The 18306-nt window shown below is 51.9% G+C and overlaps 1 protein-coding gene across 1 annotated transcript; it reads left to right on the forward strand.

Annotated features, from left to right (window-relative positions):
- The first annotated feature begins 9861 nt into the window (after positions 1–9861).
- On the forward strand, positions 9862–17488 carry PDZK1IP1 (PDZK1 interacting protein 1). The gene is made up of 4 exons (XM_065842643.2): positions 9862–10008; positions 13738–13846; positions 16280–16378; positions 16917–17488. Exons 1-4 carry the CDS (start codon positions 9936–9938, stop codon positions 16987–16989), a joined length of 354 nt encoding a protein of 117 aa, XP_065698715.1. The 5' UTR covers positions 9862–9935; the 3' UTR covers positions 16990–17488.
- The last annotated feature ends 818 nt before the right edge of the window (positions 17489–18306 follow it).

Raw genomic sequence — 18306 nt, forward strand, 5'->3', positions numbered from 1 at the left:
GGGGGTCCTGGCTGGCGTGTCCCGCACAGGTGACACGGGGGTCCCATCCTCGCCCCGTCCCTGAGCCCACGCGGCCGCCGGCGCTCCAGGCAGCCGCCTCCGGGTGAGCGCCGCCTTTGAACAAGTCTCGGGGAACCTCTTGTCGCAGATAACCGGCAGATCAAAGCCGACCGCAGCACCAGCGCTTCCTGCCAGCGCGGAGCCGCCCGAGCCGGAGCCGGAGCCGGCGGGGCCGCCGCCGCCCCCCCGCCCGCCACCGCGGGCCCGCAGCCCTTCCGTGGCCGCCAGGGGGCGCCGTCCGCGGCCCCTCACACCCCGCCCCACGATCCCCGCGGGAGCGCAGCAGGGGGGTGAGGGAAGGGGGTTTGGTGAGAGGGTTTGGTGTTGGCCACGGGTTTTCCTAATAAAGTAGATTAAAAGCTGTCTTTTCTCCCTTTCCTTTCCTTTCCTTTCCTTTCCTTTCCTTTCCTTTCCTTTCCTTTCCTTTCCTTTCCTTTCCTTTCCTTTCCTTTCCTTTCCTTTCCTTTCCTTTCCTTTCCTTTCCTTTCCTTTCCTTTCCTTTCCTTTCCTTTCCTTTCCTTTCCTTTCCTTTCCTTTCCTTCCCTCTCCCTCTCCCTCTCCCTCTCCCTCTCCCTCTCCCTCTCCCTCTCCCTCTCCCTCTCCCTCTCCCTCTCCCTCTCCCTCTCCCTCTCCCTCTCCCTCTCCCTCTCCCTCTCCCTCTCCCTCTCCCTCTCCCTCTCCCTCTCCCTCTCCCTCTCCCTCCCCCTTCCCCTTCCCCTTTCCCTTCCCCCTTTCCCCTTTCCCCTTTCCCCTTTCCCCTTTCCCCTTTCCCCTTTCCCCTTTCCCCTTTTCCTCTCCTCTCCCCCTGTTCCTCACTTTCTCCCTTCTCTCCTCCCCCCCCACCCCTTCCAGCTCTCCGGATCTGCTCTATTTGAACACCGTACCTACTTTCCTGCAGAGTTCGGTATTTTGGGCTGGCAGGGCAGTTTGGGGCAGCTGGTGTTCCCCCCAGCTCAGCCAGGCTCTGAAGGTCTCAGTGCTGCCCTGCAGGTCCCCACTCCCTGGAACCTGGGGACAACAGGCCACCAGCATGTGGTCACCAGCTTCCCTTTGGCTCTGCCAGGGGAGCACAGGCTACCGAGTCCCCCAGGGTTTGGGCAGGGGTAAAGTGACCCTGCAAAGACTCGCACCTCCCAGTGGGACTGCTGGTGGCTGTGCCAATGCCCTGCTATTTATTGAGATTTAATTAATAGCCCACTCAGTCCTGGAAACTGCCTCTTCTCTTCAATCCCAGGCAAAGGCATCTCTCAGGGGTCTTCACCTTTTGTCCTCTAAACCTATTCAGGGCTGGATTCAAGGGCAGGCTGCTCAGCTGCCGCAGCACCAGGGCATGGCTCAGCATTGTTCAGCCCTCTCCAATCCATCCCATCCCTCTCATGGGACCCCCGGCTCCCTGTCCCCATCTCACAGCACTCAGACAGGGGCTGGCAGGGGCTGGCAGCCTCCAAGACTTCAGGAATGGGTCAAGGGTCCAAAACCACTTCCCCAGAAGCAGTGTGCTCTGAGAAATGCCTCTTTCACCCCTTGGATTCACATGAAATCCCTCCGGCCTTTCCGTGTCCCTGCCACCTCCTTCCCCAGCAACAGAAGCCACTGAAGTGCAGTGCAAAGCAGAAGATGACGTGATTTTTCCCATCTCCTCTGCTACCTGCATCTGTTTGCTTGGGTGGCAGCCAGAAAAGTGACTTCATACATTTGATTTTTTTTTTTTCCCTTTTCTTTATTTCTTGCTTGATTTCTGGACTAGCCAAACGCTCTTGCTTGTTACAGAACTGAGGGCGAAGCATCCAGGCCAAATCCTGCCCCTGTGTTATGGTAATCTCGGTTGCCACCCAGCAGATGCAGGCTGCTCAAATAATAAGGCTGTTTAACAGGCACGGAGGAGGAGAGGGGAGCTTTTGTCTGGCACTTGCTGCGGTTAGAGTACCCTTGTAAAGCAACAACTGGAGCTCGTTGAAAAGAAGTGGAGGTTATTAGATGCATTTCACTTGCTGCTGATGGTCTTGTTATTTTTTTCCCTTCAGATGCCAGGAAAAATCTGTGGTGATGAGAAGGAAGAGGAGAGAGATGCCACCGAAAAACATGCTGCTTTTGCTGATGAGTGTGGAAATAAATAGGGTTGGTTAAAGGATGCTCAGGCCGATCTCCTGCATTAGGGGTGCTTCTCACTCTGTCTACGGCCCTTCCTTTTCCCCAGTGAGGCTGTGGGGTCTGGAGGAAGGAAAGCACCTTCCTCAGATGATGCTGAGCATGGGGATCCTGCTGAAATCAGGCTCTCCTCTACCCCTTGGGGACCCAGAGGGCCATGCAGGGGTGACTTCCTCATGGGACATGGGCTTCCCTGATGCTTCTCTGCTTTCTAGGAGGCTGGGTCCTGCCTGTTGCAAGATAGCAAGGCCAAGCAGGACTTAAGGGAGCACTTAGTTGCACTCAGAGCTGTCAAAACACAGGGCATGTCACCAGCAAAGGTAGCCCAGAATTTGTCAGGGCTTTGAGGACAATGGGTTGCTGATGGGGATGAAAGAAAATCAAGTGACTGCAGGAGCTGGGGTGACATAAAATCTCATCTTTAAGGGTTATAATCACACTTTGAAATGTTGCAGTTTTAGATAGGAAAATGATGGAAGGTAAGTCCGGCTGCCATGGGGTTTTTATCTTTCTCCAAGTGGAGGCAAGAAAATTATTAGATGGGTTGGGAGCCTGTCCATCTATCCCTCTATCTACTTATCTACCCCTCTGTCTCACTGCATCTCTCACCAGCCCTATCTTTGCTCTGAAAAAACCCCAGTGATCCCCTTCAGAAGCCAGGAATAAAATCAATATATTCCCTCTCCAATTCAGGTAGCTCCCTATAAATCTTCCCAGCTTCAGTTTGGTCTCCTAGGACTCCCGAATCAGTTGGGAACCTATTTAATCAGCTGAGATGATCAGCGCTGTTTGTCACCGAAAAACCCTTTGAACTCTTTGTCTCTTGGTTGAATGATGCTCGTGTTCCCCGAGGGTTTAGCCAGCCTGGCCCATTCTACGTGACAAGTCTCAAGTTAATAACGCCGGGTGCTGGCAGCACCCACCAAAGCCCGGCTGCGAGCCCAGGGTGCTGGGGAGAGCCGCAGCCCCTCTGCTAAGCCCTTATCGCTGCATCTTCCCGCGGCCCCTCGCTTGGCTCGCTGCAGAGCTCCATAAAACCACACCACATTGAAGCCCAGCATGAGGAGCATCCAAGCTGGTGCCAGGGGAAGAGAATTATAGCTCCTTTTGGGGAGGCTTGGCAAGGGCTGGAGAGGGAGCGTGAAATCACAGCTCTCCCCCATCCTAGGGGCGCAGGCTTGGTTTTTAGTGTATTTTATTGAATTTTAGGTTTTAGCCGGTCAGGAATCAGCACCACATTGATATCTTTGCTGAGGGATGGTGGTTTCTGGAAGAAGTTTCCCACGCCCTTTGGAGAAGGGGGCTCAGCATCGCTCAGAATCCGACCTCCAGGTAACAAATCCAGAGCTCTCCAAATCAGTGGGGCTCTTTCCACTGGTTCAGACCTGTTTTCAAGTAGGGAAATGCTGAAGTGTGACCTTCTGGTTTCTCTTCTAGGCCATGTTAAAGCTGTTCTGGAGGTGGCTGCCACCTGCTTCCCAACCCGGTGAGAAACAGCCAGATCCTCACCCCATCTCCACCCAGCTTTGGCCCAGGGGGTCAGTGTTTCCCCTTCCAAAGGCGGCTGCTCTCCATAAACCACAACTTAGCATGGACCACCATCAAGAAAGGCAAAGCAGCCTAATCTACAAGCATATTAGGGTGTTGGAAAACAATAATCCAAGAAGGAAACACATTATCTGGCCTTGTTACTTTACAAAGTAATTTAAATTAATTTTTCCCTAGAGTGGTTAGGGAGCACTGCAACTTGCCCTTGTCTATTCTCTCCGGCTAATGAAGCTTTACCAGCGACTGCTCGTGAATTCCTATTAAGACCTCATCTTAGAGGTTACAGGGCAAAGCAATTTCTGCTCCTGGGAAAGATGCCTATGAATTTCTAATTGTAAGTCCATGTTTGATAGGGATTAGCATCTGAAAGGGATAGAGTGGTGGGTAGCAGAGAAAACATCATTTCAATTAGCAGAGAAAAAGCAACTTAACATCTGATTATAGTTTACACTTTTAATTTTCTGCTATTCTGGCATCTGGGGTAATTATTTCCTGAAACTCTCCACCCCGACCAAGCAAACAACCTCTTTCCTTCTCCTCCTCTTGGCCATCTTGGTTGAGATTCAGATGGAAATGGTTGATAGGATGTCTTTTTTTTCTCTTTCTTCTTCTCCCAGGCAATAGCCAGACTCACTGAATTTGGGGATGGAGAGGACAATGCTGTACCAAGCCACACTGAAGTGAGACATGATGTTTCTATTCGCACCGAGGAGGTACAGGATGAGGAGGACGGGGTTTTGCTCCACAGCCAGGCTCGCGGTCGGGCTCATGGCCAGCAGCTCAGCTCAGTGCCAATGCCCAGCTCTCCCAGGCAGAGCCTTGATGCCTGAAGTTTTGCTCTGCGTTTGGAAATCACCTCCAATCACCCCTTTTCTTCTCGCTCCATCAATGCAGGTGCCATTTGCTCTGCAGGGTCTTGTCCCTCGTGCTAACCTGTGCTCCAGCTATTTTTTTCCTGGCTGCTTGGCCTCCTGTTTCCTAATGATGATGCAATCAGCTTTGGATGGGAGATTCCTTGTGAAAAGGCTTGTTGTTATTTAAGGAAGATCATGAAATCTATCCTTAATGAAAGGAGAGAGCCCTTCCACCAAGTTACACTGAAGCCCGAGATTATCATTATTATGGGTTTCCAACCTTTCCTGCCTCATGTCTTATCAGCAAATGCAGCTGGAGGCTTCAAAAACCCTCCCAGCTTGCTGCTGATTTTATGGGATGAAGATTAGAGATGATCGGATAGTAAATTATTCATGCTATTGGATATCGCCAGGCAGGAGGGAATATCCAGAGCGAAGTCAGCTCCCTTCTCCCTTTCTGAGCATCACATACTGGGATCCCGGCTATCTGCCACTCCAGCAAGGCAGCGGCACTTTTCCCTGTTCTCAGAGATGATCAAGGGTGCGATGTGGCCTCTGAACAGACTGCAAAGCCGAGGGGGAGTCACAGAAGCAGCCTTATCCCCCCAGCAATAAGGCAGACTGGAGGCAGGTGGATTTTCTTCTAATTTCAGGGATGTTTAGTTTGATTCCTCCCAGCCCAGGGCAAGGCTGGACAGATCAAGTAGGTGTTTTCTCAGCTTAATTTCTCAAGATTGTGGGACCTAAGGCTGATGTGAACATGCTGGCAGACCCCTGGTAGCTACAGGGAGAGGAACAGCTAGCTCAGAGAGGACAAATCCTGGCAACTGTGTGCGAACAAGCAGCTGGATGGAGCAGAGAGGCTATTGCTGCCCTTGGATGTACAGACCAGCAGCATCATCCATCAGGCTCGAGCACAGACGGCAGTTGGTGAGAACACTGCCCAGAGACCTCTGCTAAAAGCCAACGGGTGTAAAAACACCATCCAGAGGGTCTCATGAAATGTGTGCGGGTCATAGTGATGGTACTGAGCAGATCTCAAGGGAAATGAAGGGAGAAGCATGGCCCTATTTGGTGCCCGATGGTGGTGCCATGTCTGGGCCACATCTCAGGTGGCTGGTGGGTACCAGCTCCCAGCAAGGTCCTGGCTGATGCTGCTGGAGCCTCCAGGTTGCCTGGGAGGAGAAGAGGAAAATCCATAACCCTCCCAAATGAGGGTGCATCAGGGACTGCACCAGCACTATCCAACCCACCTCTCCCTGTTGCTTGCTCCATCCTTGCAATTAGCATCAGCCCTGGGCAACTAGTGAATAAATGTCTAATAAAATGTCCAGAGGTGTTTTTTCCTTGGACCTGTGTGCATGTGCTGGGGGGAACAAACAGCCCAGATGAACCCTGAGCCGGTGGGAGAGGAGAGGGGGCCATGCCCCATAGCCACGCCATTGACATTGGGGTTTTCATCAGCACAAAAATAAGCAAATATATTGCTGTTTAAAGGTTTTTAAAGACTGGAAGTGAAGACTCAGAGCTGTGATGGACGAAAAGCCTTTTTCTGCTGCTGTTTATCCACAGTGACACTTTGGGTCAAGAAAATGCCCTTTTTATAGCAGTTGTAGCTCCTGGCTCTCCCCTGATAGCATCCGACCCACGCTGGATTTAAAAACCAGTGTCAATTGGAAATGAGAGAATTCTGGGGCAAGCAAGGGATATTTAGTTTGGATGGAAAACGTGAAAAGAAACAAGCAATTAAATAGTGGCTTTGTGGGGGTTTTTTTTAGCATTTTGTTTTGCCTTTCCTCTTTTAATTTTGGAGCAGCTATTGAAATGCAACAAATTCATTGTTATTTCTTATTTTTTTCCTAAGAAAAATATAGTATTTTCTTTAGGGGCTGCTCAGGCTTGCGCTCTTCTATTTTCTTTATTTTGATGGATCTTTCTAAGAGGGGGAGGAGATGGAGAGGATGAAGGAGAGAAGGAAGAAGGGAGGAAGGAAGCGAAGGAGAAAGACAAATAACCTCCATAAAAACACAGAGCCCCACAACGTTTTTCGAAGAGGAACTGGCGTCTGTGCTCGGAGCCCTATCACCCAGGAACACATTTTGGGCTCAGGAATGTGCTTTGAACAAATGTTAATTTTGGCTAAAAAAGACGTATTTCTTGGGATGGGGTGGAGTGGAGGGGGGGAAGCCAATTTTTGGATGGTATCAGTGTAAAGCCTGACATTTCAAGACCTGCTTTGTGCAAGAGCTCTTGTGCAGGTAACTGCTGAAATGAGTCCCTGGGAGAGAACTGAGCTGGATTTGGCTGCAGCTCCAGCTGGATTTAATGAACTGGTGATCTACCTCTTCCCTGCCTCAGTTTCCCTCACCCGTAAAATGGACCTGTAGGGCTTTACCTCACCATGACTGGGTGATGCTGAAGGCGTCAATGTGAGGCACAACAAGATTTCCAGCATGTTGCCATTGAAACACGGAGCTTCTCAGCTCTGCAGCTCCCAAGCCATGGTCAGTGTGACAACCGCAGAAGCCGGATTGCAAATTATTTGCCAAAATTTCAGGCTTTGACCTCGCAACAAGGCTGCTGGGGTGACAGTGACTTGCTGTTTCTTGTCCCCCCAGGCTGGACCCAGCGATATGCAACTAGGCAGGTGCCACAGGCGCTTTCAGCCACAATAGTACATACCTTCCTAATAGCTGCCTGGGCTAAAGGACATGCATTGGGGCACAGGGGAGCTTTGAGATAAGCAAATGAGGGATTTCTTGGCCTCATCAGCAAGCCCAGAACAATTAAATTTCCTTAGCTTTCTTATAAATGTGGGAATATGCAATAGTAAAGTGCTATTTGCTCCTCAGGAGGGAGCTGACAGCAAGGCTCTTGTCTGGAAGGCAGAGCAGCCCTGCGTTCATCGTGGGACCTGGCCTCCCCCCACACATTCTAGGATACAGGTGGATCCATGAGGCATCCCTATCCTTGGAAAATCAGCCCTGGAGCTACTCTGGGCAGAGCCCTTGGGTGATAAAACAACCTGGAGTACGTGTGGAGGAGGATGAGGAGGAATCCAGTGAGCAAACTGCCTCAGGCACCACCGGGCAGTGAACAGCAATAGCAGAGATGTCTCAGACCTTGAATTGCCCAAGGGCAGCAGCAGGACGGGCTTCTCTAGGACTCCTGCTCTAAACAGCGTGGGGTTTTTTGATGGGCTTTTGCTAAGAGACACGCAACAAGCAGGCAGCAAAGATCGTGAGCTCTGCGTGTTTTGCCAGACAGTGTGGAATCAAGTCCTGGCGAACTCAAAGTTCACTCTCATTTTTATTTCTTTGTAAGCCATTCTTTTTTTTTTTTTTTTTTTCCTCTGGAACAGGTTTAGATTACTTTTATAGAGCTTTATTATGGGTAAGTCCCTGTTGTGCTGCTTGCTGGGTGCAGTGGGAGAGTCCCCACCACAATGAGTTTGTCAGCAAAAGCTAGCAGGGTTGGGAACGGGATTATCACAGTATCACAGTATCACAGTATCACAGTATGTTTGGGATTGAAAGGGACCTCAAAAGCTCATCCAGTCCAATCCCCCTGTTGGAGCAGGAACGCCTAGGAGAGGTCGCACAGGAAGGTGTCCAGGCGGGTTTGAATGTCTGCAGAGAAGGAGACTCCACAACCTCCCTGGGCAGCCTGGGCCAGGCTCTGCCACCCTCACTGAGAAGAAGTTCTTAAATTTAAGTGGAACCTCTTGTGTTCCAGCTTGATCCCATTACTCCTTGTCCTATCATTGTTTGCCACTGAGAAGAGCCTGGCTTCATCCTCGTGGCACTCACCCTTTATATATTTATAAACATTAATAAGGTCACCCCTCAGTCTCCTCTTCTCCAAACTGAAGAGCCCCAGCTCCCGCAGCCTTTCTTCATAAGGGAGGTGCTCCACTCCCTTAATCATCTTTGTTGCCCTACGCTGGACCCTCTCCAGCAGTTCCCTGTCCTTCTGGAACTGAGGGGCCCAGAACTGGACACAATATTCCAGATGGGCGTTGCAGGTGGGGATTTGGCCATGGAAGAGAATTTGGGAGAGAACCAGGAACTGGCCTTCAGTCTTGTACAGCTCAAGCCAGCTCCAGCTTGTTTTCAGGATAAATGACATTATTTTAGATCCAGGGGAAAGAGGAGGGATGAAGGGGGAGCAGTCCTGCACCTGTGGCTCTGTTTTCTAAAGGATACTGCAGGTTCTTGACCATGGGTCCATTGTGGGTGCCTGTGTGGGGACCCAGCACTCAGGTGAGGTCACTGGGTGGGGGCAACACCACCAGACCCAGAGGCCAGGAGCTCAAATGCTGGCAAGGGGGATGCTCAGCAGCCCTGCGGGTCTGTCCTTACAGGGATGCTGTGACACCGTGAGAAAAGTGACAACAAAACCACTGGCTCACAGTTTTAAAATTTCTTTCTGGAGTAACTGAAGTGGCCCAGTGGTGAATCCAAATAGCTTTTATTCTTGCTGTGGGGTGGGTTTGTCAGCCCTCAATACCTGGCATGGGCTGGGAAGCTGCTTAATTCAGAGCCTACAACCTTTCTCATCCTGCAGCATCCGTGCAGCTGATGGGAAGGGCCTGCCAGCCTTGCCGTCTGCCATGGGGTTGTGGGTGTTTCTACCTCCTTTGGCACTGAAGAAATTTTGGAAACAGCCCTGAAGACTCAATAAAATGAATGTTATGTTTGCTCTTTTTAAGAGCCTGAACAAGGCATGGGAGGTGGGAGGCAGTCTGGTTTGTTAAATGGGTGTTTATAAGCCACTAATGTGTTTTGCTGTGTTTTTAATGACACTTGCTGGGAAAACCAACCAAACAAACAAAAGATAAGAGAAATTATTTGGGGCTGTGCCAGGCAGCTCCCGCTGCCCCAGGACCCAGGTGGGAACGGATGTCAGAGCTGGGGCATCACCAGTCCCCCACTCTCCTGCTGCAGGGAAGGGGACGTGGGGACACCCAGGTCCTGTTCAACCACGTTCCCCAAGTGCTGCAGCCACACTGGCGAAGGGATTTACCTGGGTGTCGCTTCTTCCTCCTGGGCTGATGCAAATATTTAATGGCTGTGTCCCCTTCCACGCCCTAAGGGGACTGTCAGGTTCAAGTCACCATGCCCCAAATTCCCCACCAGCCTCCGTGGGAGAAAGAAAGAGACACCTCCTTCCACCCCTTCCCGCAAGAGGGTTTGAATAACCAGGTATGAGCATCAGCCTCCCTCGTTAACGCGTTTGATAATTGACCAAGCGCTCATTCCTGTGGGAGGGCGGCGTGCCCAGGCGCAGCGCCCGGCTGCTCCTGCGTGTCCCCTGCCTGCCGCCATGCCTGCCCGCTGCCTCCTCTGCCTGCTCCTGGGGCTGCTCCTGGCGCCCGAGCCTGCCTGCTGCCAGCAAGGTGAGCGCGGGCAGCCGCCTGACCTGCCGGGGAAACTGAGGCAAAGGGGAGGGCAGGAAGGTGTGCCGAGCAACGGGTAGGAGGGAGCTGCTCGGTGGGGTGGCTTTGGGGACAAGGGACAACTGCAAAAAAGCTTCTTGGGAAGGGAAAAACCATCCCAGCTCCTGCCTGAGCTTGAGCTCTGGCTTCACATCAGCAGGTGATGGAGGACGGGTGGGTTGGGAGGTCTTGCCGGAGATGGGACATGGGGACTTTCTACCTGTGTTATCGAAGGCTGAAACTGCTGTTTGAGGTTTATTTCTTCTGCTTACACGGAGATAAAGCAGCTCTGATTTATCCCCGACAGGACTCTGCACTAAGATGAGTAATCCCTCCCCTCCCCTCTCCTCTCCTCTCCTCTCCTCTCCTCTCCTCTCCTCTCCTCTCCTCTCCTCTCCTCTCCTCTCCTCTCCTCTCCTCTCCTCTCCTCTCCTCTCCTCTCCTCTCCTCTCCTCTTCTTTCCTTTCTTTCTTTTCTCACTCTCATCCCTGGGCAAGTGTTGTGTTGGGTCACTCCCTGAGCTCGCAAGTTTTCCTGTTAATCTGTAATTTTGATCATTGCTGAGGCGAGCGAGCAAATATTTTCCTCTGCAAATTGCCCTCCCGTTCCCTTCCTGAAGACTTCACAGAGAAACTTCCTATGGCTGGAGTATTATTTTTAGGAAATTCGTGGAAGCACTGGTCTAACACTACAAATAACGAGGAGTAATTAAAACTCATCTGATGCTGCCATAGTCCTGGAAAATTCCCTCCCTCTCTCTCTTTCTGATGCCCTGGCCCTGACCGCTCTTCCTGTATTTGTTTACCAACTTGCTGAGGATTTAACAGTCTGGGGTCTCCACTGTCAGCAGGATTGGAAGTTTTGCTGTTGCTTGGAAAGAGGTTAAAAAAAGGAACTTTTAATGAGAATTCAGAGCCTGGCAAAGCTTCCCTGGAGAGGGGAAGAGACAGGGGCCAGCCGATGCTTTCCAAGCATGCAGGGAAGAGGCATCAAAAAGCAGATCTATGTCTTCAAACCAGCCACTGAGTACAGAACTGGGGTCACAGGACGTGCAAGGACTTACCCTGGCACCAGCACTTGCCTTGGTCTCATTTGTATCTGCAGATGCACAAACACACATCTGTCGGGGTGCAGAGCCCACATAGGTTTGTTTGCCTTAGAAGATCTTGTTTAGGAGGGGAAAACTCATCATTGCTGTGAGGAGAAACCGAGAGGAGGTGGCAGAGTCTGAGGGACTGAGTGCCCTGGGAGGGACATTCCTGGTAAAGCATTTTTCCAGGCTCTTGCCTCTGCCTTGTTCCCATTCCTCCTTTTTTAGCCCCACACAAGTTCCACACACCCACAGGAGTGTTTCAGCCCCATGCAGAGGCATTTGCTGTTCCTCCTGCCATGCTCATCGCCCCTTGCAGTCAGGCTCCACATGGTCTCCCAAAGCCAGAACTGCTTGATTGTGGTTTGGTATTTTTCCTTTTGTCTTTGGATGTTCTGATATCTGGTGGAAACGGCCATCTGAGTGATGTTTTACCTGCAAAAACACGCAGTACCTCCAGAGCACGGCTGCTCAGAGGAGGTTTCCTACCACTTATCTTCTCGCCTCCTTTGCTCGAAGATCCTGAGATGCAAATTTGGCAATTTCAGTCATCTCTGGCTTCATTCCCCAGTTGACCTTGACCTCCCTTAACCCCAGCAGAAACTTCACTGAGGCTGGACCTGAACATCCCCTCCGAGCCTTAGGCTGGAAGCCCTGGCTGCGGCAGGAAAAATGAACCACAACTAATAAATAAATCAGACTGAGATAACAGCCAAGGACAGAGCGAGGGAGGGAGAAAAACGGCCAAAGCTCAGCCTGGAAGCAATAGGTGTGTTTGGGGCTGCCCCCCCAGTGGTGGTGGGCAGCAGGAGCATCCTTGCCCATCAATTGGGGCAGAAGGGAACCAAGCTCTGCTCTTCCTCACTGCCACCCTCCTCCTAGTCCCCCCAGCAGCAGCTTGCTGGTACAATGGGAATTCAGCTGGAACACGCTCATACAAGAGGGAATTTCCGCCTGAATTCCTCCTGCTTGAGTTTTGGCCCCGGGACCTTGCAGTGAACACAGCAAGTGTCTCTGTGGGGAGGCGGGGGGGCTGAAAGCCATTCCTTGGGGCTGCTCTCCCAGCTGCTTACCTGGGAGTGCCACCGGTTTTTGGACTGGCACGGGTGGTGAATCAGCTGGTCAGGCTGATTACACTTGTAAGGTGCAAAAAGAGCTTTTTAATTTGATTTTATTTTAGTTTTTAAAATAAAAGCCTCTTGCAGTAAGGATTCAAGGAGCTGGAGGTCTTGACAAAGGACAGTCCCCCGCCTCAAAACCAGAGGAAGGAGATGAGGGCTGTCAGCAGCGGAGCTGTCTGTGGATAAGTAGTTTGCATACATGGAGCACACAGCCCACCTTTATTGCTGCTAGTAAAGATTATTTGCTCTTTATAGCAGAGATTTGTCTCCTGTGAGACAGATGAAGTGTGCAGGTAGTGTGAAGCTCCTGAGTCAGACTGAAGTACCAATGAACTCGTCCTGGATCGCTCAGCCCAGTGGCAGGGGCTGGGTCCAAGTGGTCCGAGGCCGATGGGTGGGCAGGGAGCATCTTCCACCTGCACCACTTGTCACTCCAGAGTGACTTCATTTATGTGCAAGCGTTGGCGTTTCAATCAGTAGAAAGAAGAAAAGCCGTGCCTGAATATATAGGAATTAAATCTCAGAGGAATGTGTCTGCATCAACAAGATCTCCTTTTGGTGTTGATGCGACAACACTTAAGGATGGATTTGACAATGCCTGAGTGCTCCGTTGTCCAAAAGCCGGTGGGATTCGAGGGGCAGCCCTCCCAGCAAGGACTGGGACAAGGTTTCCTTTTCCCAACCCTCTGCCCCTGAGTTCCTCCTGCATCCAGAAATATCTCTCGCAGCCTCCCCACCTGTGGCCAGGTAACTGCTTAGGTCTGGCTAGAGAAAAATGAAGCTGTGGGTCTGTTCCCTGGGGGACACTGTGACCAGCTCCTGGCCACCCCTGCCCCCCCGCCGCCTGGCCCCCCGCCAGACCCGCCTGGCCTTTGTGCTGGAGGCTGTTGCTCCGAACGCTTCAACCTTCCATTTCCCGTCATAAATCAGTTCGCTGCTCTGGAAACTTGTTGAATGGTGCATTTTACCGAAATCCACGCCGGCAACCGTTTGTTGTGAGAGTGAGAAACAAATTTTACACTGTCCCTGTTGTGAGGTCCTTATTTCACTAGGCAGTATTTGGAAAATAACCTGGGAACGATATTTGTGGCATCTGGGGATGGAGAATAAACAATTTGCTGAAACCCCTCTGCCTTCTTTCTCCTGACACTTTGAGCAAACAACCTCTCACCCTTGCTCCATGTCCCTCAGCCCTTTGTCCCCCTGTCCCAGAGTCATCTGAGCCCCTCTGCCTATATATATGTATATATATATATGAGGTCCCAAAGCACTGCACTCCACATGCAAATACCTGCAAAACTGCTATCATTTGCTGTTTATTTCATTGCAATCACACACGCAAGCCTGCCTGGGTTAGCTGCAACATGCTTTTCTCAGCTTTGCAGGTCTGAGCTCTGGGCTGGACAGGAGAAGCTTGGCCAAGCGAACAAAGCTCAAAAATGTATTTTTAACATGTGTCCTCCTTTTTTCTTTCTGCAGCCCGGGGCAGCCTCCAGCCGTGGTCACAGGGCGTCATCGCAGTGATTGTGTTTCTAGTCCTGGTGGCCATTGCTTTCATGATCAATAAGTTCTGGTGTAAGGAGAAAGTGTAAGTGTGGGAGCCTTGGGAGTTGCTTCAGTTTGGACTCAGCTGCCTCTCACGGGTCACTTCCAACCACCTCTGTCCCCTGCCGGGGCTGGGAAAGCAGGATTGCTGCCAGGCAGGGAGAGCAAAGACTCCCTGTCCTGGTTTGCTTGTCCTCTTCTCGCTGTCCTGCTCTCTGCTCCCTGTTATTTATTGCCAGGTGTGAGTTCACAGAATCCCAGAATGTCAGGGGTTGGAAGGGCCCTGGAAAGCTCATCCAGTGCAATCCCCCCATGGAGCAGGAACACCCAGCTGAGGTTCCACAGGAAGGGGTCCAGGCGGGTTTGAATGTCTGCACAGAAGGAGACTCCACAACCTCCCTGGGCAGCCTGGGCCAGGCTCTGCCACCCTCACCATGAACAAGTTTCTTCTCAAATTTAAGTGGAACCTCTTGTGTTCCAGTTTGAACCCATTGCCCCTTGTCCTACCATTGGTTGTCACTAAGAAGAGCCTGGCTCCATCCTCCTGACACTCCCCCTTTATGTATCTGTAAACATTAATGAGGTCCCCCCTCAGTCTCCTCTTCTCCAGCTCCAGAGCCCCAGCTCCCTCAGCCTTTCCTCACACGGGAGATGCTCCACTCCCTTCAGCATCTTGGTGGCTGCGCTGGACTCTCTCCAGCAGTTCCCTGTCCTTCTGGAACTGAGGGGCCACAACTGGACACAATATTCCAGCTGTGGTCTCCCCAGGGCAGAGCAGAGGGGCAGGAGAACCTCTCTGACCTACTGACCACCCCCTTCTAATACACACCCTTATAATATGTCCCCGCTGCTCCCCATGCAAGGGCACCCCCAAACAGAGCACTCAGGTGCTACTGCAAGAAAGACAGCACAGCCGGAGCATCATGGCTGGTTTAGACAGGTGTATGTTTTGAGTGGCTGACCTGAGCCTGGTTCCTTATAGATTTGGGGGTGCAGTTCTCAGGTGCCTTATATCCATGGGAAAATGTTTTATTTGCAAAGCGGGTGGAACCAAGTCAGCAGAAGACACTGATAGAAGGTGAGAGAAGATGGAACCTGCAGCACAGGCAAACCAGGTGGCCTCACCCAGCAGAGGAAAGTTGTACAGGGCCGGTCACCTCTTGCCAGCTGCTGGCCCAGCAAAGCCACAGGTGGCTGCTCCTGCTCAGCCGACCCAGGCTAACTGGTTAAGTTGCAGTAACTTGATCTTGAATCTGAGCCCAAAGTCAACAGGGGTTGAAGATCAAAAACGCCCTGTAGCCTGGTTCTCAGAGCAGGTGCTTTGGGCTTTGTACCCAAAGGTGCTGGAGTCTTCTTGCATCCGCCCATCCCTATGGCCTCTCCAAGCTGAGGAGGTGGAGGCTTAAGGTGTACCCCAGTGCTCAGCAGGTTGAATTCTGCCCAAGATACATTTCAAGGGGGCCATTTGGGATGCATTCAGGGCTCATACAAATGCAATATGTGTATATATGTATTTATATATTTATACTGTCTGATTTGCAGCTACACTTTTTGTTTCCCAAAGAGGAACCTTTGTCCTCAGACTGGGGGAACCTCCAGCCCACAGAGCAGGTGACAGTGATGGCGTTTCCCACCTCTGCCTGTGTCCAGCTGCCTCTTCCCAGCCCAGAGGCAGAGGATGCTGAGGAGGGCTTGAGGCGGGTTGGCAGCTTGTTTTAATTAATCTGGCCTCCCTTCAGAAGAGCCAGGAGTGAGGCTCAGCAGCCTGGCACGCTGCCAGCTCTGCGCTGTCACTGTGACAGCAGCTATCAGCTTAAGCCGCTGTCTGTTTATGCCATTTTGTTCCTCAAAAAGCCTCCCAAATCCCCCTTGAGCGAGCGCTGGAGGAGGCAGGGATGTGCACACAGGGAGAACCTACACCCACCCACCATGGCTAAACCCTCCCAGTACCATTCAGTTCACAGGTTTCCTCCAGAGCTGAGCTTTTAGGCTCTGACTCAGGTTGAACACCCAGTCCCTGCCCCACGGTTACTTCTGCGAGGGATCCAGACTCACATTTGAGAGGAAGCCCTGGGTTTTGCACACACGGATGTGCATGTGCGTACCACTCCTGCTCCAGGGCTGCGGCTCCTATTTTGCAACAGATTACATAGAAAAGACTGGAAAAACCAGTTAGAGGGAGAAAACAATCCCCCATATTGACAAATGAGTGTTGCTGACTGCCAGCCTGGCACTGGTAGTACCAGCACTTGATGTCCAGCTGCAGTCCCTGCAGCCCTGACATGAAGACGTCCATGTTCTGCTGGGAAAGGGGCTGAGCCGGGTGTCCAAGGCCACGATCAAACACCCAGATCCCTTATTGTCTTTGTGGTGTTGGAGCAGTTCCTTCCTCTGCACTGTCACTGTCATGAGCTGATCCCTGGCACAGCCCCTCTGTTGCTCTGGTTCAACTCCTCTGTTCTTCTTTCTTCTTCAGGGAGAACGTTGAGACAGTGGTGAGCGTTGGGGACAAGCGCGAGGCTGTCATGTCCAATGGCCACGAAGGGAGATACATAACTACGGCAGCCGACTTCAGGTGAAGTACTTGCTCAGAACCCCCTCCTTGTGGCTCCTGGACTCTTCTCCATCCCCCTAGGGATGGCTTGAACATATAGAGCCACAGCCTGTCCCACTCAGGGTCTCCCATGTCCCACATACCTGGTTTTGGGGCTTTTATCCTCTTCAAGGGTGAAGGTGGTGAGGGAGTATCCCCTCCTCCCCAGTCTCTCTCCATCCCTGCAACTGAGTCCTGTGGTCCATCCACCACCTCACAACCTGCTACCCCACGTTTTTCTTATGTTACATCACATTTTTCAAGTAGAGTAAACCACCAAAAGTGGCCATAGGTCACCATACAGATGCTGAATGTCAAAACAGTCCTCACTAGAAATCAGAGCAATTCCCACCCCAGGTTTGGCTGTTCTCCTGGCAGCCGGGCCCTCACCACCCTCCCCACCTTGCCCCTTGCTCAGTGCACAGCTGGCACCAGCAAGTCCAGGGTACTGCCTGTGGCTTTGGGGATGCTGATCTTGCTGGGGGTGAGCTCACCGCTGTGCTTCTCCCTCCCGTCACAGGTCCAAAGAGAGCCAGCACGCCTACGACAACGTCCTGGAGCCCGAGGAAAGGGTGATCACCACCGCCATGTAGTATATGTCCCGGATGGCCACCGTCTTTCCTCCTCTCACCCTGCTTCCTGCCGTTGTGATGAGCATTTTTGCATCAGCATCCCCCATGCACGGCAGCTCCCCAACTTCTCCACGGCTCCACCATCTCCTGACCTTTTACCTTCCCACCTGCAGGACATGCTCTTCTGCCCTGGGGGCTGGTGTTCACGCAGGCATCAGTCCCCAGGAGAGGTCCAGAGGTGCCACTTCTGCCCGGTACTCACCTCAGCTGGTTGGTGAGGCTGACATCCCCAGTCTCAGGGGGTGCTGACCCACTCCAGACATGGAGGGGTCCCCATTGGGTGCGTGAGACCTCCCTGCATCCCCAGCCACCCTCCGGGGATGTGCTGATGGAAAACCTGTCCTCTTCTCCCCATTTCAGCCTCCTTTTTATGACCTACACCACGTGTTTGAATGGCAGAACGAACCTTCTGCCCTGTATATATTTTCCCTGTGAGCAATAAAGAGAATTGTTGCCCATAGGACAGCAAAGAGGGTCATTTTGTTAATCACCCAAAGGACTTTCTGGTATCTCAGGATGCTCCCAGCCTTTGGGCAGTTCAGGAGGGGAAGAATATCAGGGGAAGGCAATGTGGGGGTGGGAAAGGTACTTAGACAGAGGTCAGCACCCCCATCTGCCCTGTAATTCCTCCTGGGTACAATCTGTCTCTTATTTCCTTGCTTAGATGAAGCCAAAACAACTTTTGCACGTGCCTGTGTGTTAACAGGAGAGAAAAGGAAGGGGTTTTTTTGCTTGATGTTTGGACAACCCCAGAGCCATGAAGGTCCATATGGTGAGGTAAACCTCCATTCTCTGCATGGGGAAACTGAGGCACAACACCAACCCAGCACTTCCCAGCACTGCTTGACGGGTGAAAGTCAGTGCTCTCTGAATCCCACCAGCTACAGGGTGCAGAGACAGAGCCAAGTGGGGACCATTCCCAGGGTGGGGAGCTGGGAAAGGCGATCAGCTACTGATGTTGGTGGGGTGTCCTGCTTCTGCCACACTGCTCATTAACTAAGGTCTATTTTTTCTTGCAATGGGGACAGTGCTGGGACCACCATGGCAGCAATGAGTGTTCCCAAGCCGCAGTGTTTGCGAATTGAAATGAGAGACCTGTAACGCCTTGGCCTTCCCTGGGACATCAGTTGCCCAAGCAGCTTGCAGGATCCTGCACCTGAGCAGTGAGGAAAGGGTTAAGGGGCTCTGCAATCAAGGGCAGCACAAGGGCTGCAGGTGGAGCAGGACTGGGAGTTGTGGGGTGGGGTTTATAAGAGGGGCATTTTTAGCAGTACTTGG

This window comes from Patagioenas fasciata, chromosome 6, assembly GCF_037038585.1.
Source record: "Patagioenas fasciata isolate bPatFas1 chromosome 6, bPatFas1.hap1, whole genome shotgun sequence".
Classification (NCBI taxonomy): domain Eukaryota; kingdom Metazoa; phylum Chordata; class Aves; order Columbiformes; family Columbidae; genus Patagioenas; species Patagioenas fasciata.

Excerpts from the sequence above, each read along its gene's own strand:
- PDZK1IP1 (XM_065842643.2), top strand. The coding sequence starts at position 9,936 with ATGCCTGCCCGCTGCCTCCTCTGCCTGCTCCTGGGGCTGCTCCTGGCG. Across the intron at positions 10,009-13,737 it reads GCCTGCCTGCTGCCAGCAAG|CCCGGGGCAGCCTCCAGCCG; the intron begins GTGAGCGCGGGC and ends TTCTTTCTGCAG. Across the intron at positions 13,847-16,279 it reads TTCTGGTGTAAGGAGAAAGT|GGAGAACGTTGAGACAGTGG; the intron begins GTAAGTGTGGGA and ends TTTCTTCTTCAG.